Source organism: Cervus canadensis, chromosome 16 (genome assembly GCF_019320065.1).
Source record: "Cervus canadensis isolate Bull #8, Minnesota chromosome 16, ASM1932006v1, whole genome shotgun sequence".
In the NCBI taxonomy this organism is placed as follows: domain Eukaryota; kingdom Metazoa; phylum Chordata; class Mammalia; order Artiodactyla; family Cervidae; genus Cervus; species Cervus canadensis.
Genome location: NC_057401.1, coordinates 30,235,694 through 30,258,270, shown reverse-complemented (window position 1 = coordinate 30,258,270; position 22,577 = coordinate 30,235,694). Strand labels below are relative to the sequence as shown.

General features: G+C 37.1%; 1 protein-coding gene across 3 annotated transcripts in view; it reads left to right on the top strand.

Moving 5' to 3' along the window:
• The first annotated feature begins 306 nt into the window (after positions 1 to 306).
• CCDC152 (coiled-coil domain containing 152) overlaps positions 307 to 22,577 on the top strand; it is a 36,011-nt gene continuing 13,740 nt past the window's right edge. Inside the window, exons 1-4 of one of the 3 annotated variants that reach the window (XM_043488499.1) lie at positions 307 to 364; positions 4,052 to 4,145; positions 5,850 to 5,955; positions 13,539 to 13,607. In XM_043488499.1, the coding sequence (XP_043344434.1) occupies positions 4,059 to 4,145; positions 5,850 to 5,955; positions 13,539 to 13,607 (262 nt within the window). In that variant the 5' untranslated portion in view covers positions 307 to 364; positions 4,052 to 4,058. Of the gene's footprint in view, positions 365 to 741; positions 870 to 4,051; positions 4,146 to 5,849; positions 5,956 to 13,538; positions 13,608 to 22,577 lie in introns of those variants that run through there. The other 2 variants (XM_043488501.1, XM_043488500.1) reach the window with 2 other exon arrangements.

Here is a 22,577-nt window from a genome sequence, read left to right as displayed (position 1 = left end):
CTGGTACTTTATAAGCCTGATTTATGTTATTAGAATAAATATGGATTACTATTTATTCAGTAGTGCTGACTTATTAATCAAAACTTAATCCAATGTGATTTATTCTTTGCTCAGAAAATAATTATTGATCTGATAGTCACTACGTGTTGAATCGTATTCTAGTATCTACATGAAAAGACCTAAGAAGCCCAAGGAGGTAAGGCTGGAGGTGGGGCCTTAAGGCCAGGCTCAGTGGGGACTAGGAGAAGGGCGGACCCATTGTTGGGGGAACACGCTTCCTGAGGAGGGGACAGCAGTTAGGGGAGGACCAGTGCCAGGAGGAAGTTGTGCGTGGGGAGGTTGTGGAAACCGCGAGCGACAACAGGTAACGGTCCAGGCCTTTCCTCCGCGGATTCGGAATTTCCTTTTCCACAGATATTCTTTACTTAGCACTTCCTCACAGTCTCCTGGTTCGAGACAGAAGTTTGACCCAGCCACCTCTCCCACCCCAGGGGATTTTTTTATGGTGCTGTAGAGTTGAGCTCCTAGCGACACCAGAATGGGAGTAGAGGAAACCAGGAGCCCTAGGCCTCAGGGCAGGCCTTACGCAGTATGGCGAAGGGGGTGGGGGTTGAGGAGATAACACAAAGCTATCCTGGGGTGCGGAGGGCCGGCTGAGCAGGGTAGGGGCGAGGGCAAGGAAGGAAATGGGGCCGCCGCCCACTGTGGGGGTGGTTGAATTTGGTGTTGTGGAGGTCATGAGTCAGTCCTGGCTTCTCAGCAAGAATTTGCCAATCACGGAATCAGCAGCCTGTGACCTAGTCCACTGGGCAAGTAGACCATACCAACTGACGAGATCTTGATCTTGTCCCTTCTGCATTGGAGGAGAGGTAATGAAGACATCTAGAAACAATCAGATGGCTTGTCCAGTGTGACAAAAAGTGATAGCATGTGTTGATAGCCAGTGTAATATTAGTGATGATTTTATGAGGAAAACACTTCAAGGGTCTGATTAGGAGGAAGGAGTTGGGAGAAATCAACCTCAAATTAAAACAAACTTAGTTCAGGAGCCAGGTTCCAAGACAAAGCTCTAGTAAAACCTTTTATTTATTTAAAATGTTAGGAACTACAGAGAAGACATACAAATGGCCAGTAGGTCAAAGCTATAATAAGGTACCACATTATACTGGTCAGAATGGCCATCATTTAAAAGTCTACAAGTAACAAATGCTAAAGAGGTTGTGGAGAAAAGGAAACCCTCATACACTGTTTGTAGGACTGTAAATTCCTACAGCAACTATGGCAAACAGTGTGGAACATTCTCAGAAAACTAAAAGTAGAGTTACTATATGATCTAGCAGTCCCACTCCTGGGCATATACCCAGACAAAACTGTAATTCAGATGTATGCCATGAACCCCTATGGTCATAGCAACACTATTCACAATAACCGAAAGATGGAAACAACTTAAATGTCTAGCAACAGATGATTGGATAAAGAAGATGTGGTACATATACACAATGGAATACTACTCAGTCATAAAAAAGAATGAACTAATGCCATTTGTAGCAACATGGATGCAACTAGAGAGTATAATACTAAGTGCAATAAGTCAGAAAGAGAAATAGAAATACCATACAATATCACTTGTATGTGGAATTTAAAACATGGCATAAATGAACCTATCTACAAAAGAGAAACAAACTTGCAGACATAAAGAACAGACTTGTGTTTGCCAAGAGGGAGGAGGGTAGGGGAGAAAAGGACTAGGAGTTTGGGATTAGCAGATGCAAACTGTTATATTTAGGAAAGATGAAGAACAAGGTTCTACTGTATAGCACAGGAAACTATATTTAATATCCTGTGATAAACCATAATGGAAAAGAATATATGTACATAACTGAGTCACTTTGCTGTATAGAAGAGCATGACACAACATTGTAAATCATTTGTACTTCAATAAAAAAAATTTTTAATTAAAAAAATGTTAGAAATTAAGAAAAGTTGTGAGAAAAGATTTTGCATCATTACTTCAGATTATCCTATAAATTAAACAAAAATAGTATATTAAATTGTGGTGATTTCTAAATTTTACCCCGAAAGGAATTTTACTGAATTTATCATGGGATGCTATCACAGTCAGTCTTCTGTCTTAAGGATCAAGTTTTAACTATTTAAGAGTTTTACTACTATATGTGATACAGAGGATAATAATTCAGTAAACTGAAAATACACAGCTAAAATTCAAATTTAAAACTACTAATAGTTGTTAATGCAGTATAATATAAAAAGAGAAAGGAAATGGGATTTCTTTATAAAGTAACAAATTGTCAAACCATGTCTGTGTTTTGGGGTACCTCGTTTTAAACAATATGTCCCCAAAATTACTTTGAGTAATTATTTTAGGAATTTTACTTACCTTTTACTTTGGACTGGGGCTTCCCTGGTGGCTTAGAGGGTAAGAGTCTGCCTGCAATGCGGGAGACCCGGGTTCAGTCAGGAAGATCCCCTGGTGAAAGAAATGGCAACCCACACCAGTATTCTTGCCTGGAAAATCCCATGGATGGAGGAGCCTGGTGGGCTACAGTCCATGGGGTCGCAAAGAGTCAGACATGACTGAGCAACTTCACTTTCCTTTACTCTGGACTACTTATCACTGCACTATCACACACCAGGCATTGGCACATACCCTGTCCTCCATCTAGAATACCTAAATTTCACATTTTTATTTTCTTCTTTGTGTTTGCTAGAGAAAAGTCTAAAGACATGTATCTCATACATTTAGATTGTTTTAATCCTGATTCTTCTAGACATTCTTCCACCCTCAAATGTAAATACTTGCTGTTTTGCAAAAGTCAGTTTCTCCATCCTAACTAGATGAGCTTACCTCTGGAATTCCGCAGAATTTCTTATGATTGATTCCATAGAACTGAAACTGGAACTCTTAGTCTTCACTTCAGCAGTTGGTTATACCCCAAAGTACTCTTACATAAAAGAATAGAAATACTTAGTGCTTGCTTTGAGGATATTAATTTTCTTATGTTCTTTATTTACCAAACAGGTTGCCAGCCAAATAAATAAGAAAATTAATTGTATATGTCTACTCAGGCTGCTGCTATAGCAAAATACTACAGGCTCAGTGGCTTAAACAACAGAAATTTATTTTCTCATAGTTCTGGAAGCTGAGAAGTCCAACATTAAGGTGACATCAGTGTTGATAGCTCGTGAAGACCCTCTCCTTGGGTTTCAGAGAGCCACCCCCTCACTGTGTGCTCACAGGGCCTATCCTCAGTGTGAATGTGTGGAGAGAGAACAAAATCACTCTCCTTCTTCTTCTTATAAGGCCACAGTCTTATCAGATTAGGGCCACACCTTTATGATTTCATTCAATCTTAATTTTCTCGTAAATATTCTATATCCAAATATAGTCACAGTTGGGTTTAGAGCTTCAGCATAAGAATTTTGAAGCAGACATAGTTCAATTCCTAGCAACAAGCAGACTACCAAGAAATACAGCAAAAATTATTTGTGGCATGATAGTTAAATATTTTAAACACCTTAAATTGAAAATACATACAAATACAAGTGTCAGTCAGTCATGTCCAACTCTTTGTGACCCCATGGACTATAGCTTGCCAGGCTTCTCTGTCCATGGAATTCTCCAGGCAAGAATACTGGAATGGGTAGCTATATTTAAAAGCTATGCATCAGATTTAGTAATGCATCAGGTTTTAAATGCAGTCATACTGATGGCAAAGAGCTGAATGATGAATGGTGGCATAATTTTTGTGTAATAGGAACAAGTAGCTTCTACATATGCACATATCATTGCACTAATTTTAGGTTTGTTTAGAGAAAACTTGGCTGGAGTGGGTGTGCAGAAGAGTAAAGAAGCCTTAATTCATTTGATCATTGTTAATAATGGGGGTATAATAAAAATTCTCTTGAGTGCAATGGAGCTCAAGAATGTGCTCCATGAGTGGAATACAGAAACTTTAGTATTTGGACTATTATCATTATTATAGTGCTTTGTATTTTGTTTGTTTGTTTAACACTATCTACTCTTCACTAGTTTAGATATGAATCAAAACAGCGAAGGATGTATGAAAAAGATTAGCAATGTGAATCTTGACAAACTTATAAATGACTTTTCACAGATAGAAAAGGTATGTAAAGGTAACAAACAATTGTAGAATATAAGGAAAAGTGTAACAGATTTTGTCAATGGAGGGAGTTAGGAAGAAAATATATATATATATACAAAAAAGAAGCAAGGTAAAAATAATGGGAATGTATTTTTTAAGCCCCTTCTCTCTCATTTTTAAAATCTGTATTTAGATTGTATGTGGTTGTAACTCATTAATACTAATATCAAAATGTTTGGGGGGCAAAGGAGCAAATAATTGATATACTTTTGCTAAAGTTAAAGGGGAAATACATATGTATATACCCAGGATGTCCATAAACTCAAGAGTGGTTTAGTAAGGATTGAAGTAGATTCAATCCTCAATCTCTTACTCTTATGACTAATTTCCTTTTTAGCCTTTCCTGTTCCATCTGTTCCCTTTTCTCTTTTGCCCAAAAGCAAACCTGTTTGAAGTCCCCCTCCCCAACTCTACACAAATTATATGTCAGACCATATCCTCAAGTATATACTAGGCTTTTTGTCTCCTCTGCCTGGGAGAGGAGTAGGAATATCTGTTGAGAAATGTAAGTGGATAAATCAGATTTGGGAAGTGGATTTGTGAAACAGGAATAGGAGGAAGAATAATCCCTACCTCTATTTTCTCTTTTTCTTATCATCCTTCTATATTCCTTCTTTTCCTCTGCACAATGTAGTATTGCCATCATAAAAAAATTTTCATGATGATGGGTATTTTCATATCATGAGCTTTTTTTCAACAATGGACTTGTATTTTTTTTTTAACCAAGTGATTCTGACCAAAGTAAGAGATGAGAGAGAAGGAAATAACACTTTGGTGGGAGAGGAACTGGTACAAAGCGTTTGGAGCTTAACTTGGAATTATCTCTCATATTCTTAGATATTTTAAATTAGAAATATTGTTCTTTTTTGATGTCATAATGGTATTGTGATTGTACTTTTGAGTCATCTCTTAGAGAGGCATATAAATGATAATATTTATCAAAGAAATAATATAGTGTCAAGGAGTTGCTTTGAGATAAATTCAGAAGTGATGAGAATAGAGAATGGGTAGAAGTATAGATTATACAGGATAGGTTATGAATTGGTGATTTTTGAAGGTGTTTGACTGGTACATGGCAGTTATTACATTATTCACAAAGATATATATTTGAGAACATTTATTCATTGTCTGTAATAGCAAAAAATGGGAACAGCACAAATTTTCCTCAATAGGAAACTATTTAAATAAATCATATTCATGAAAGAAACTCAATGCAGCTGTTAAAAAGAATGAGGTAAAACTTTTACATGCTTATGTGCCGTCATCTCTGAGAAAGTAGTACTAAGTGGAAAATCCAAGGTGCAGAACAGAGTATAATGTGACCCTTTCCTATAGTTGTGTAGTCATAAAATATTTTGGAAATATTTATAAGGAATGATTAATTTTAGGACTGGAGGTTAAATAGTTGGAAAGAAGGGAGTTCAAATTAGGTCATATTTTTACTTTTTATAACTTCCTATAACTGTTCACCTATTTTAACTTTTTATTATGTTACTCTTTAAATTAAAGATAAATTAGGAAGTTGACTTATTTAAAAATGTGTGCCAGACTTAATTATTAGACTTTCAGGTATTAAATGGTTTATACTTTCATATTCTTAGGTTAAAAAAAAATCAAAATAGCAGCATTGATTTGGTGATAAAATGAATTCTGTTTTTTCTATAGAAAATTATAGAATCCAATGGGAAGAACAATATCCTGGATATGCAGTTGGAAAAAGCTAACTGTTTATTAAGAGTAATGCAAACAAAAGAGGTCGCAATGAAACAAGGTTAGTTCTTTGCTGCCTATAGAAACAGTCATTCTAATGAGTGTGCTTTTTGCTATAACAGTAATTTTACATTTGTAAAATATTTTTAATTCACATAGAACTTTTCAGATTATCACTTCATTTTGTCCTTAATATAGCCCTGAAAGACTATATAGATAAGACTGGTATTATTATTCCACTTTGATAATGAAGAAACATGAACAAAGGAGAGTAATCTGTCTGCGTCCAATCAGCTGCTGCTGCTGCTGCTGCTAAGTCACTTCAGTCGTGTCCGACTCTGTGCGATCCCATAGATGGCAGCCCATCAGGCTCCCCCGTCCCTGGGATCCTCCAGGCAAAAACACTGGAGTGAGTTGCCATTTCCTTCTCCAGTGCATGAAAGTGAAAAGTGAAAGTGAAGTCGCTCAGTCGTGTCCAACTCTTAGCGACCCCATGGACTGCAGCCTACCAGGCTCCTCGGTCCATGGAATTTTCAAGGCAAGAGTACTGGAGTGGGGTGCCATTGCCTTCTCCAGTCCAGTCAGCTTAGAAATGACAAATCCAAGGCTCAGTCCAGGCGTTCAAACACATGGAAAAAGTACAGTTGAATTCCTGCCTCACAATTACACTAAAAGAAACTTCAGATGGGTCAAAAATTTTAGTGTTAGAAAGACGTTGTCCTAGTCCCGCTCACTTCTCAGACATCCATCCATGTGCTCTGCTCAGCTCCCAGCTGCCACCATCCCCCCTTGGGTCTACTCTGCCCCCTCTCTGTGCACCCCTTAGCCCTCAGGGAGCGTTGGAGCCCGGGCACCCAGCCTGGCATGGTGCTACTCGTTGAGAAAGTGGCATTGCTCTGCAGCACAAAGGTCTGAGACTACACTCAGTTGAACAAGCTACATGGCAACTTCACCCCAGGCCTGGTAGTGCTGGTCTTCCCATGCAACTCGTTCCGGGCATCAGGAGAACGCTAGGTACAAGGAGAGCCTGAGTTCCTTCAAGTTCAGAGACTTTTCCAGAAGTGTATGGTGAGTGGCATGCAGATGCACCTGCTCTGCACCTTCCTGTGGAAGGCCTTGCCCTGGGCCCCTGACAACCACTGTTTTCAACAGATTCCAAGCTCATCACTTGGTCTCTGTGTGCTGCAGTGATATTGCCTGGAACTTGGAGAAGTTCCCAGAAGGTGCATCTGTGCCCAACATGGAAACACTGCTGTCCCAGGAGCCCAGCTATGCCTAGGGCTCCCCTCCTACTTCTGCTGCTTACCAGTCACAGTGATACCCTCTGTGTGGGTTTCATCCATATTTCCTCTAAACCTGCGTGGAGAAACCACCTGATGACCAGGAAAATCCCCCTAGATGGATGCTAGTCTTGACTATCCCAGCCTCCCCTTTTGCAGACCAAGCCTCCTTACTAATAAAGTACTGGGCATCAGGAAAAGAAAAAAAGAAGCCATATGCATACACTTCCTTGTTATGTCAACTGAGCGGGCACATAATCCATAGCAACAAGCAAAACTAGCACCAAGTTTCTAATACTGTCTTATTACAAAAGGAACCAGGACCTCATGAAGAAATGGCTGATTCTAAGACAGGGGCAAGAAATGTATAAGTCTAAAGCATCTTGTAGTACCAGGAAATAAAGTGCTCAAAAAGGAAAATACTGCATAATAATGGGGTATGTCAAAGATACAGGACTCAAGTAAAAAAGTTCTCAAGGACCAAAGCTGGAACAATTTGAGCGACAAAATAAAGTAGTATTAGATTAAAACCCCAGGTATATCCATGAGTACATATTCATAAAAATAAATAATAAGTAAATGGAGTGAAGAGATAAATCTCTGCAGAATTCCAAATAGCTTATGTAAATGACTTGGCCTCAAAGAAATATGACGCAGCACTCATCAGGTGTGTGCTGTGTATAGTGATTTTCTTCACTGTAGTGAAACATATACTGAATGGAAAAGGGGGTGATAAAGAGTAATTATATAGTGGGGAAATCTGACGTACACAACTTAAGGCACCAAATCAGGGTCAACTTGATGTCATATTGATAGTAGTTACCCTTGCTGTGATGTGATGAAAATGGCACTTTACTTCTATGTTCTTCCTCCCTATAACCTCATCTCATCATGAGGTAAGCATCACATTCACATAGAGGGATATCTACAAAAGACCTGGCCAGTAGTCTGAAAAACTTAAGTGCATCAAAAACAAGAAAGCTCTGAGAAACTGTCACACCAAAGAGGACCTGAAGAAGACATGACAACTGAATGTAACGTGGTATTGTGGATGGAATCATAGAATAGAGAAAGGACGTTAGGTAAAAATTAAGAAAATCAGAGTAAAGTATCCATGTGTGCTAAGGCGCTTCAGTCCTGTCTGACTCTGTGCAACCCTATAGGCTGCAGCCCACCAGGTGTCTCTGTCATAAGATTCTCCAAGCAAGAATGCTGGAGTGGGTTACCATTTCCTTCTCCAGGGGGTCTTCCCGACCATTGGCAGGCAGTTTCTTTGCCACCAGTGCCACCTGGGAAGCCCGAGTAAAGTATAGATTTTAATTAATAATAATGTATCAACATTGGTTCATTAATTGTAACAAACATACTGTACTAAAGTAAGATATTAATAATAGGGGAAACTTAGCTAAGGATATTTCACAACTCTGTAGCATCTTCCCAAGTTTTCTGTACATCTGTGCTCATTCAACTCAGTCGTGCCTGACTCTTTGCAACCCTGTGGACTATAGCCCACCAAGCTCCTCTGTCCATGAGATTTTCCAGGCAAGAATACTGGAGCAGGTTGCCGTTTCATACTCCAGAGGATCTTCCCAACCCAGAGATCAAACCAGCATTGGCAGGCAGATTCTTTACCACCTGGGAAGCCTGTCTATATATCTAAAACTGTTCTGAACAATAAAGTTAATTAAAGGTCAAAAAGTGAAGCCACAATGGAAGAGACTATAGGGAGCTTTGTTTTTATGTTTTTAAGACTGGAGAAAGCCTTTCCAAGTGTGACATCTATCCGTGGATATCTGGTTAAACAAATTATGGTATATTTTGTAATGAACTACTATATAACTGATAAAAAGAATGAAGTGTCTTTATATGATATAGCATAATCTCCCACATATAGTAAATGAAAATAATAATGTACACAGCAGTGTATTATGATTTTTACAAAAATATATCTTAACACACAAACACCCTCTCCCCTGTATATTTGTAGATCCCTGGAAAGATAAACAGTGTCCTAGTAACAGTGTTTGCTTTAAGGGGAGGGAAACTGGTTAGTTTTGGGGCAGAGATTGTCAAGATATTCACTTGTCACTAAACTTGTGTTTCATGTATGTGTATTATTTGAAAAACATAATCAAATACTTCCTTAAAAATTAGTTACACTTATTCTAAATCTAATGACCTTTTTCTGAATAATACACAGTAGAAGTGAAAGAACAAGTGAGGATGATCTCTTAGAAAGCAGTGTATACTAATTCACTTAGGAAGGAATCACATGTGTGTGATTGGACTTGTTCAAAAGTAAATCATGATATCTTTATATTTTATTTTCTTCACTTGATATCAGACAAACAATGCCTTTGCCAGCTCAAGATGGTAACAATATTGATATTGAAGATCAAGTGCTGTTTAAAAAAAAGCCTTTTCATGCACATTTTATTTAATATTTCCAACTGATTTATGATATAGATATTAACGCCCAAATTGCTTGTAATGGTAGAGCCTAAATTTGACCTTAAAACAATCACTGATTTACTAAATTATACAATATAAGTGATAGCTTTTAATGTTCTGAGCTATAGTTTTTAAGAATTGGATAGGATAGTATTCTTCAAATTATACTGTAAAGTCCAACAGAAATGATGCATAGAAGTTTTGCAAAGAGAATTAAAAGCTATTATTCTAAAATAACGAATGATATTCTATTTTATGGGGCTTCCCTCTTGGCTCACATTTGGTAAAGAATCTGCCTGCAATGCCGGAGACCCAGGTAAAATTCCTTAATGAGCCAGTTTCCTGTTTTAAAAAATGTGTTTAGAGAGCCACCTTGTGTTCTAAATTTGAAAATACACAGTTTGGAAACATTCAGTATACTTTCAGTTTCAGGGTTCTGTTTTCAATTTGCTAATTACTGAGATAACATACTTTATGCATGCTGGATTCATGCTTCTAAAGGTGCAAGGACAAGTGATGGCAGGATCTATGCCTCCATTTTTAATTGCAGCAGCTAATACAGTAATATACATGAAGTAGGTAATATCAGTTGTCATTTAACCATCATTCTGTTACTGGGACTCAGCAACAGAACAAAATGGAGGATGGTGGGAACTTTGAGTTGGTGACAGGGGAGGTAGAGGGGGAAAGTGGGGGAGTAGAACCTTGTACTTGCATAAAGCTTTTAACTTCTACTGAATACTTTCTTTTCTATTAATGTAGCTGAAGTACATGGAGACTGAGTTATAGGACCTCTAACTGAAAATGGGAAGTTTTGAACTCTCCCCTCACAGTATTGGTGCTCTCATTTAGTTAATAAATACAAAAACTATTGAACACTTATGAAATAGTCATCACATTAGAAGTAAGGATTATCAAAATAAGTATCTTTACCTGAAAGAGTTCACTATCTAGTGGGAGAAACCATCTAACTAAAATGTAATGTGAATGGTGGATAAAAGCAATATAGACAAATCATGGGACACAGAGGAGAGAAACAGTAACAATGTTAAATATCTGTGAATGAATTTAGAATGTATACTTTTTCATTTGGTTGTCAGAACAACCTAATATAGGAGAAAAGTACATTACCCAGAGCATCATAGTTACACAGTAAAGAAGAAAAACACTCTAATCCAGTTCTTCTGATTCCAAATTTCATGGTTTCATCAGCATGTTATACGATTCCCGAGGAAGTCTTGAGTTGAGAGCACAGGATTTGAAATGTGAAAAACCTGTGTTCAAACCTAGACCTCCCATGTACTGTGGAATCTTTGTTAAGTTACCAGATGTCTATGCGTGACATCCTCCCTTTGTGAAATCAGGGTAATGATGCCAACTTCTCAGCAGCAGTTTGAATACTGATTATAATGTTTATAATGTACTTAATGTAATGCCTGACAGGGTAAATATTCAATAATAGTATTTTAATGTACCTAGATAACTTTTTATTGTTATATAAAAGTATGTCACACTAATACACAGTGGCTGAATATCCACTGTGGGCCTCTAAACCTGAATGAAAGAGAATCAGGTTCAATATTTAATAGCCATTAAGCCAAGCACATGAGAACAAAATTGCCTAATGTTTCTTTTTAAAAATACTGTTACTCTTTGTGATGTTTTCATCATTATATATTTAGCTACTATAATTGTAAACTTAAACTAGTGCAACCTGGATTTCTCAATCTTATAGTAAAAATGTGATAGCAATAACTATCACAGAGTCTTTCTCTGGCTCTATTCCTGCCCTCTTTCCAGGGCCTCTCACCTACTCAGATTAGTCTGAAGAAGTGATCCTGTGCTGATCTTCTTGGTGGTATTTTAAAGCAGTTAGAATCATTGATGTTAGTGCTGGACTGCTTGAGTTCATGTTGTAGCTCTACCATCTACAACTTTTAAGTGTGAGTTTGGACAATTTGCTATACTTCTATGTGTCACTTTCCTCCTATGTAAAAGTGAGGCAAATACTAGAATCAATGTCATAGAGTTAAAAGGGTTAAGTGAATTAATATTTGCAAAGCACTTAACATAGCAGTGTGTTATTATTTTCATACCACAGTTTCTCCATTTACTCCTTTCCTACCATTATAATGCCTGTCAACCAAATCACTTAACAAATATTTATGAAATGACTATGATGGACCACAACTCTTCTAAGTACTAGGGAGAAATGATAAACAAGATGGAAGACAGTCCCTGCTTTCCTGAAGCTTACAGCCAGGGGCTGCTTAAAGTTACAGGAGTCTCCACCACTGTGGCCCCGCTTCAGATGTTTAGCTGTTGCTGGTGATACCAAGAATATACATACTGAAAGCTTATTTGCACATATTGGGCTTGATTGCACAGAATTCTCCGATTATGCAAGAAGACTGGCACCAGAGTGACTGATGTCTTGTAACCCAACACATTGAGTTTTTACTCTTTGTCGATACTCCCTTGTCCTAGGACTCAGGCAAGAGGACAGGTTAGAGGACAATGAGGAAGAAAAGCATTATCTTCTCCCAAGTGACACTTGCTCACCAGTTCTGACTCTGTATCTTTGAACAGAACTTCATGTTCCTTGACTCTCTTTCCTTGGAATGTTCTGACTCTCTTTCCTCGGAATGTTCTTTTTATGGAAAAGCCACTTGGATACATGCCTCACAGTCCTCCAGATATGTCCAAATGTGCCTTATTTCTAGGGCAGCTGTTGCTAATGGCACATAGAGGGAATCCCTACTTTACTGGGGTTTTCATGCCTTAGAAAACTCATAACAAAATCATGGAGTGTGTTTGACTTAAAGACTGATTTAAAAAGTGTATGATGGCTAACAAACACATGAAAAGATACTTAACATCACTCATTATTAAGAGAAATACAAATCAAAACTACAATGAGATACCACCTCATACCAGTCAGAATGGCCATCATAAAAAAAAAAAATCTACCAATAAATGCTGGAGAGGGTGTGGAGAAAAGGGAACACTCTTGTGTTGCTGGTAGGAATGTAAACTGATATAACCAGTATGGAAGATGGTATGGAGATTCCTTAAAAAGCTAGGAATAAAACCACCACATGACCCAGCAATCCCACTCCTAGGCATATACCCTAAGGGAAAAAAATGGAAAAAGACACATGTACCCCAATGTTCATTGCAGCACTATTTACAATAGCTAGAACATGGAAGCAACCTAGATGTCCATCTACAGATGAAAGGATAAAGCAGCTGTGGTACATGTATACAGTGGAATACTACTCAGTCCTAAAAAGGAAAACATTTGAGTCAGTTCTGAGGTGGACGAACTTAGTGCCTATCATACAAAGTAAGTCAGAAAGAGAAATATAAGTATTGTATATTGACACATATATATATATATGGAATCTAAAAAGATTGCTTTGATGAATTTACTTTCAGGGCAGCAATGGAAAAACAGAGATAGAGAACAAACTTATGGACATAGAGGAGGGGAGGAGTGAGAAGGGGAGGTGTATGGAGAGAATAAAATGGAAATTTACAATACCATATGTCAAATAGATAGCCAATGGGAATTTTCTGTATGACTTGGGGAACTCAAACAAGGGCTCTGTGACAGGCTGAAGGGCAGGATGGGGAGGGAGATGGCAGGGAGGCTTGGGAGGGAGGGTACATGTGTACCGAGGGCTGATCCTTGTTGATGTAGGACAGAAAACCACAAAATTCTGTAAAGCAATTACCCTCCAATGTAAAAAAAAAAAAACAAGTGTGTATTATATAACTTATTTTCAGATACCTGGTTGCTTTATTAAGTCATAATTGTCAATTAAATATTATTTTAAGTATTTTCTAACTTTGAGGTAATAATTTCAAAACGAAAGTAAATATTCAAATAGATTTATCTTTTATGTTTTAGAATGTGCTACTCTTCATGATATGATAAAAGGGCTGCAGCATACCATTGAAAGTCAACATAATTTGAAGGGTAAGTTAGAAAAAAATTAAAATCTAAAAAAAAATATGGTTGTGTTTAAGCATCTTTAAGAATAGAAAGTTTTTACATTGGTGACAGTAATCTCTTAATCTGATCTTGTTAAATTTATCAGCTAAGGGCAGGATTCCTTACTACTCAATATCTTCCTAAATTATTGTAACATAAGAAATGTCATGCTGAACAGAACAATTCGGTCATATTCTGACAAGAACATCAGGGTTTTATAGTTGATTATAATAATTCTCTTTATTATTTTAGAAAGGTTAGAAGTATATTTATTCTCAGTAGTATTCTTGGTCTTTAATAACCTTGTGTTCAGTTTTGAAAGATGGGTATATGAGTAATTACATCATGAGTATTCTATTCAAACTTCAGTGATAGTTTAGTTTACTATTTAATTTCTGTCATTAAGTCAGGCTTTATTTGTGTAAATGAAGCTAACATCTTCAGCTTGTCTCACTTGGATAGTCATGCTAAGCCAATAGGCCACCATTGACAAAACAAGGCAACCAAGTGTTTTGTCTTGCTTTAATTTAGCTACAGTGCAATGTTAGTGGCATTTTCCTCTACTATAATTAATTAATAAAAGTCGTTCAGTCGTGTCCCACTCTTTGTGAACCCATGACCATACAGTCCATGGAATTCTCCAGGCCAGAATACTGGAGTAGGTAGCCTTTCACTTTTCCAGGGGATCTTCCCAACCCAGGGATTGAACCCAGGTCTGCCGCATTGCAGGTAGATTCTTTACCAGCTGAGCCACAAGGGAAGTCCAAGAATACTAAGAATACTGGGGTGGGTAGCCTATCCCTTTTTCTAGGATCTTCCTCTACTATATTAGAGTTTAAACTAAACTGCCTCTAAGTTCTCATAAAACTGACACCAAACAATACGAATTTTTTATCTTAGTCCTCTGCTTTTCTCATAATGAAACTACTTTACATATGTAGGGGAGATACAATACTGACCTTACATGGTATTTATTTGATTTCATGTGTTATTCCTTATAGTCTTTTAAGAATTACTATTAGTTCTTATTTTTCCCCGTTGCTTTACCTTAAAATATTTCCTCAAGTGTTAATGAAACAAATATAGAAACTGGATCAGAAGACTTCACACGTACACCGCCCAACAGCATCTGCAGTTCATAAGGATTCGTCTCCATGTTAATACACTACTAAGAGCTGTTCTGGAGATCAAGAAGGGTAGTAGATAGGGAACCATACCATCTCCAATATCTCTTTTTAAATTTTTTCCTGCAGATGTCTGATTATGGTATGTCCCATAGGTTTTTGCTTGACTTGGTTCTAGCATCCTGCTCATTTTTTCCCAGTATTTGATCCCTATCCCACACCTGGTTTGGGCTTTCAATTTTCCATCTCAGTGCCAATGGCTCAGAACAACTTTTCCTTTCTCTGACTAAATATGACACCTAGCTGCATTTTTTTTTTTAATGTACCTGTTCATAATCCTTTACAGGATTCAACTCTTTCCAGGAGTTTAACTCTTTCCAGGATTTTGTTCAAATAAAACATCTACCAGAAATTAACATTAAATACTTTGAAGTTCCAGAAAGTTGATAATTATAAACATGTTAAACATATTGCTTTATAAGAGATTATCAAATATCAACCAATAGTCAAGAATATCATATTTTCACAGATACGGTAGTACAGATCTTTTAATAATCCACTTCTGAAAAATGGATATGCTGTGCTGCCTCTCAGGAATAGTGATTCACTGATTTCATTTGTCCAGTGCTTCTACAGGCTTTGATCAATGTGATAGATGTGAACTACCTGTCTGTCTTCTCTTTCATCTGTTTGATTCTCAAGATTGTATGGATAATTTGCTTAGCAAGGTTACAGTGGTTGTAAATGTCTGCCTCCCTAGAAACTATTTCCTTTTCTTAATATAAACCTGACTTTTTTTTCTAAAATTCATTCTTAATCCACGTGATCATATGCCTCGGGAGAAGTTAGTTACACCCCAACTCCAAGGGAGGGCTTCTGAAATATTTTCCTCTCTTCCAAAAAACTGTTCTGGTTGTTGTTAAGTCTGCATATAATGCCTGAAATTGTTGCAGACTGTTTGCTTTCAACCTTAAAGTGATGACAACATTGAGGAGAGCAGTAAGGAGAGACTAAAAGGACATGGTGTCTTGACTGCATTATTGAGTTACTGAACCAGCTGCCCTCTAAACTAAAGAGTTTCTTCAGCCACTATGAGAGAAATGATACCTCCCTTTACTCTCAATCCATCAGTCTTTTCAGTAGGTACTTATGGGCTGTGTAAAAGATGATCCATTGAGATGCAGAAAGAAAACAACACAATTCCTATTAATGCTTATTTTTTATTAAAAGTAGTCATGTACTAGAGAAGGAAATGGCACCCCACTCCAGTACTCTTGCCTGGAAAATCCCATGGACGGAGGAGCCTGGTAGGCTACAGTCCATAGGGTCATGAAGAGTCAGACACGACTGAGTGACTTCACTTTCACTTTTCACTTTCCTGAATTGGAGAAGGAAATGGCAACCCACTCCAGTGTTCTTGCCTGGAGAATCCCAGGGACAGAGGAGCCTGGTGGGCTGCCGTCTATGGGGTCGCACAGAGTCGGACACGACTGAAGCGACTTAGCAGCAGCAGCAGTCAGTCATGTATGGATGTGAGAGTTGGACTCTAAAGAAAGCTGAGTGCCGAAGAATTGATGCTTTTGAACTGTGGTGTTGGAGAAGACTCTTGAGAGTCCCTTGGACTGCAAGGAGATCCAACCAGTCCATCCTAAAGGAGATCAGTCCTGGATTTTCATTGGAAGGGCTGATGCTGAAGCTGAAACTCCAATACTTTGGCCACCTCATGTGAAGAGCTGACTCACTGGAAAAGACCCTCATGCTGGGAAAGATTGAAGGCGGGAGGAGAAGGGGACAACAGATGGTTGGATGGCATCACCGACTCAATGGACATGAGTTTGAGTAAACTCCAGGACTTGCTGATGAACAGGGAGGCTGGGCGTGCTGCAGTTCATGGGGTCGCAAAGAGTCGGACACAACTGAGCGACTAAACTGAAGGCAAATAATTTGATGAAAATTTAATAATGGAATGTTATTCCTTATTCTTTCTGCATATCAGTTATACATCATTTATGATACACAAGATTCTTCTTCTCCCAAGGAGAGTAGGAGTTCTAAAACTAAACAGTTGCATCTTTATTTTTTTCTCATCTCAGTGTACTGATATGTAGTACAGTCTACATGGACCTGCTTAAGAGGGTTTATACCTTATATTAGCTACTTACAATCAAAAAATCCTCTCAAACTGGACAGTAGCTTTAAGAAATAAAACATGTTTGACAATAGTACTAATAATGCAAGCACAAATCAGCAATAAAAAAGTAGCAAAAAAAAAAGTAGCAGAGCTGTCATTTCTACCCTTGTACAAGTTCAGACACATTAAAAAGTTTAAAAATAACGAAAAACTATCATAACTGATGAAGTGTCAGCCAATGGTGGCCAAGTATAACTGCCTTTGAAAAAATTAATCTATAGCAGGACTGTTTGCAAATGAATATTTAGAAATGGTTCCATCATTAAGTGATTGGGAGCCAAAAATCTGTCAACTTTAAATATTTTTACTTGTGTATTAAATTTGGCATAGAAATGCTAAATTCAATTAAAAATTCTTCAAACAATGATCTAACAATGATTCTCAACCCTTTGTTAAATGTTTGTTTTCAAAAATCTTTTGAGAGGCTTATAATAACATCAAGGAAGATGGATTTAACAGAATTTCAAAAACAAATCACTTTTGCATAATCAGTGTTTGGGACTGAAAAATGAGTACCTTAGGCCCTTCATATCTGCAGGTCCTGCATCCATGGATTCAACCAACCCAGACTGAAAATACTTGAAAAAAATTCGGAAAGTTTCAAAAAAGCAAAACTTGAATTTGCCAAGGGCTACTAACTATTAATGGCAGAAAGCAAAGAGGAACTAAAGAGCCTCTTGATGAAGGTGAAAGAGGAGAATGAAAAAGCTGGCTTAAAACTCAATATTAAAAAAACTGAGATCATGGCATCCAGTTCCATTCCTTCATGGCAAATAGAAGGGAAAAACATGGAAGCAGTGACAGATTTCCTCTTCTTGGGCCCTAAAATCACTCAGGATGGTGACTGCAACCATGAAATTAGAAGACGACTGCTTCTTGGCAGGAAATCTATGACCAGCCTAGACAGTGTATTTAAAAGCAGAGACATCACTTTGCTGACAAATGACAAAGGTCCATCTAGTCAAACCTTTGGTTTTTCCAGTAGTCATGTACAGATGTACCATAAAGAAGGCAGAGCACCAAAGAATTGATGCTTTCAAACTGTGGTGCTAGAGAAGACTCTTGAGAGTCCCTTGGACAGCAAAGAGATCAAACCAGTCAATCCTAAAGGAAATCAAGACTAAATATTCATTGAAAGGACTGATGCTGAAGCTGCAATGATTTGGCCACCTGATGCGAACAGCTTACTCATTGGAAAAGACCCTGATGTTGGTAAAGATTGAAGGCAGGAAAAGAGGGCAACAGGATGAGATGATTGGAGGGCATCACTGATTCAATGGACATGAACTTGGGCAAAGTCCAGGAGATGGTGAGGGACAGGAAGGCCTGGCATGCTGCAGTCCATGGGGTCACCAAGAGTTGGACATGACTTGGTGACTGGACAACAACAAAAGTAACTGTTTACATTGTATTTATAACTATTTACATAGCACTTACATTGTATTAGGTGTTATAAGTAATCTATTAGAGATAAAAAAATATTAAAAAGATATACAGGATGTGCATGTTGCTGCTGCTGCTGCTGCTAAGTCGCTTCAGTCGTGTCCGACTCTATGCAACCCCATAGACGGCAGCCCACCAGGCTCCCCCGTCCCTGGGATTCTCCAGGCAAGAATACTGGAGCGGGTTGCCATTTCCTTCTCCAATGCATGAAAGTGAAAAGTGAAAGTGAAGTTGCTCAGTTGTATCTGACACTTAGCGACCCCATGGACTACAGCCTACCAGGCTCCTCCGTCCATGGGATTTTCCAGGCAAGAGTACTGGAGTGGGTTGCCATTGCCTTTATGCAAATACTACATCATTTTATGTAAGGGGCTGGAGTATATCCATGAATTTTGGTACCCACAGCGGTCCTGGAACTAATCTCCAATGGAAACCCAAGGATGACTGTGTTATGGTTTAGTAAGTGCAGCCAGTGATGCATTTTTACCATCAAATCCAAGTATCAAGACAGCCTGAATATTAAAAATATTTTCATAATCAAAGAGTTAAATCAACATTGTAAAAGCTACTGATGCATTTCCAGTGGCATTATCTCACTAAAATTTATTAACAATAATAGTGATTCAATAATTTTAAAGTTTTATAACAGTGCTTTAAGTAATATTAGAATAAATTAACATTTTTTCCTCTTTAGTTCACCTTAACTTCTACTTGTATCCATTTTAAGAATTATATACAGTAATAAAATGACATATATATGTAATTTATAAATAACTAGACAAGAATTGGGGTGTACATTCTCATTATTTTTATTAACAGGACACACAATTATGAGAGTTTAGAGAATATTAGTTAAGAATACTTCATCTGTTTGTCACTACTTTTTAGGTTTTGTGATTTTGTTATTTATGTTGGCCCGCCTATTCCCTCTTAATATTTCCCAGTTACATCTGAGATAGTGGGTGATCCCTCTTACTATTCCCTGATGGCTCAGTAGTAAAGAATCTGGCTGCCGATGCAGGAGACTTGGGTTTGATCCCTAGGTCAGGAAGATCCCCTGGAGAAGGAAATAGCAACCCACTCCAGTATTCTTGCCTAGAGAATCCTATGGACAGAGGAGCCTGGTGGGCTACAGTCCATGGGGTTGCACAGAGTCAGACATGACTTAGCAACTGAACAACAGCAAACTGTCTGTGGCAACAGTGCTGGAACTCCGTAACTTATGGGAAAACCTGAGTCTCTCGTTCTCGTGACTGGGTGATTAAGTCAAATATATTTTCTGAGATGTTCTCATTGTCAAGGACCAAAGGAGCTCTTCATTTATTACTGCTAACCTGGCACAGAGAAGGAAAGTCAGGAAACAATATTTAATGACATCTGTTATGCCGTCTATCAGGCTGGAAAAAGGCAAGGGCCCGTTGTATAGATTATGCAAGAGTGTTGGCAGCCCTTTATACTGTGAGCCTCTGTTTTCTTGTTGCTCCATTACCCTATCCTCTGCTTCCCAATTTGGTCTTTATACTTCAAAGAATGAATTCATTCTATCTTTGAAGTAATATGTGTTTGGAGTTCAGGATATGAACATAAAATAGAGTATGATTCATCACAATATGTCATAAATGATAGGAAAATTTTTATATTGTTTCTTATATTATTGTAAATACATTATTCTATATTCTACTTTAGGAGAATCTCAGTAATTCACTACATGAGAGATAGTGACATTATACCTGCTAACTTATCAGTGGTTATTACTGTCCAGGCAAAGAAAACAAGATTCAGGGCTCTTTTTCCACTAGAGGAGAATTATTGCAATATAACCAGCCCTAGATCAATTGAATTTCAGGAATTTAAACACATTGGCAGTGAAAAGAGAAAAAAAGAGAGATGTGAAATCAGCCGAAAATACAGAGCACCTCCAAAATCAGTAGAATTCAAACATATTTGCCAATTTTCTATAATTTATTACAACTTAATATTGCTTTTTTCCTGTCTGAACTGAGCCTGAATAACTTAAATTTACTGGAGACTATATACTCTAAAAGAGTGGATTTTAAGGAAGACATTGTTAGGGACAGTGCAGCTTTAGTGTACAAAATTGTGTTAAACAAAATGATGTAGTCAAAACTGATCACTGATCAGAATGTTTTAAATAGATCAAAAGCATATATTCAGTGTTATTCTATAAAAGAATTGTGTGAGAAACTAAGGTAATCCATGGTCAACTACTACTTAAGAAAAAAACAATGCTTACATGAAAATTAGTTTGAAAACTGTAGACATAGTTTTTTCAACATAATTGTGAGAAAGACCTTAAAATAATCAGACTTGTTAGCTTATAGTACATCTTTTGAAGAATGCCATCATATTTATATAAGCATATTCTAAGTATGGGGAAATGACTTCTTATGAATATATACTGTAGAATCTTCATTATTTAAAAATTGCCACCTTCCAAGAGAGATTTCTTAAAGGAACATTAAAAGGAAGGTAAAGAACAAAGCCTATAAATAATTGAGGCTACCAACATAATTTTCAGGGCACAGTGCAAAGTGAAAATGTGTAGCCCATGTTCAAAAAGCAGGGGAAAAAAATAACATCAAAGGTTCTGAAATATAAAGCTTCTTCCTTTCTTTTGTTGTCTCGTCAGGATATTTTATTTATCGCTCTCAGTGAAAAATGCTTTTAATTTTAATTATGAGCATGAATTTTACTATTCATCTTTCTATTGTACAACCTAGTTTTAAATTAAAAGAACACAACTCATATGTGGAAGTACAGAATACATGATTAATACTTCATAGTTTATACTTGTATATCTATTTCATTCTTACCAGAATAGTGGAAATGCTGCACAAAACTACCTCAACCATTTTTCATTCATTTTCATTCTTGAGACATTCACATTCTACCAACACTCTCTACCTTCTGCTTACTGATGAGTAAAAAAAGACTGAAATGAAAAATAACTATGAATTTCCCTATTTTTCCCTTTTGTTCCATGTCATCATTTTTTGTTTGGCTAATAGAAGTAACAGAAGTAGTAAGAAAGGATCTGATAGAGTTGCTTGTTCATTCATGTTTCTTAGAAGACCATTTCTGTCTTTCTGGATTTAAAGCAAAGTCTAGCTCAGGTTGAAGAGCAATTCCTTGTCAAATATCAGGACCAGGTGGACGCTACAGTGATCAAGATGCTATTTGAATTTATCTCTACTCCAGCCAGTGCAGCAGGAGTCTTATACCTTAAGGAAATAGAGATATGTGTTTGAAATTCTAATGTAAAATCTAGGAAGATGATGAAAAAGAGCAGTGCCAACAATAATAATATAACATGGATTATAATAATAATATAACATGGATTATACTACAGATGAAAGCCAACAAAAAGCCAACTGAGGTGCAGTATGAAATATTAAGGAGGTTAGCTATTTCTTCAGTAGATGACTTTAATTCATAGGTAAGTTATGTGCTTCTGTTTAGCATAATTACAGATATGCCAAAGCTAGATACTAACATAACATTTAGATGGGTTGACCAGTATTTCTGGCAGAGGGAAAACTTACCATCATTAAAATGTCATTTTCCTGAATTTAATATACACATTTCACGTAGTTTAAATTAAAATATTGAATTTAGGGGTAAAGGAAAAGATTGCATAAGCTAACCTTACAGTTCATTTAACAGAAGAAACAAAAAAAAAAACAAAGTATGAAAAATAAGAAGAACGTAAGGGAGGAGGACTTCCACTACCAAAAAACAGCATGCTCTGAAGCCATTGTAATGAAATCAATATGGTATTGGCATAAAAAGTGAAAAATACATCCATGGAAAGAATGATCTAAATTCTAGAAACAGGCCCCAATATTTGCTAACTTAATGTATGATGCAAGGAATATTTCAATTTATTGAAAAAGAATTGATATTTTAAAGTATGGTACTGGCACATACCAGTAAAGTATGTGCTGGAAAGTTTTCCAACCATATCAACAGTAAATTCCAGATGGATTTAAAAAAACACTTTAGTGCAAAAAAGAACAATAGAAACTTAAAATCCAGGAAAAGCATACAACCTGGAGCTGAGGGTATCATCTTAACCAATCTGGGAAGCTCAGTTACTATATAAAGAAAAAAAAAAGACCTAACACACTTTCTTAACAACAATGCAACAAAAGTACAAACAACAACAATGTAAAAAGA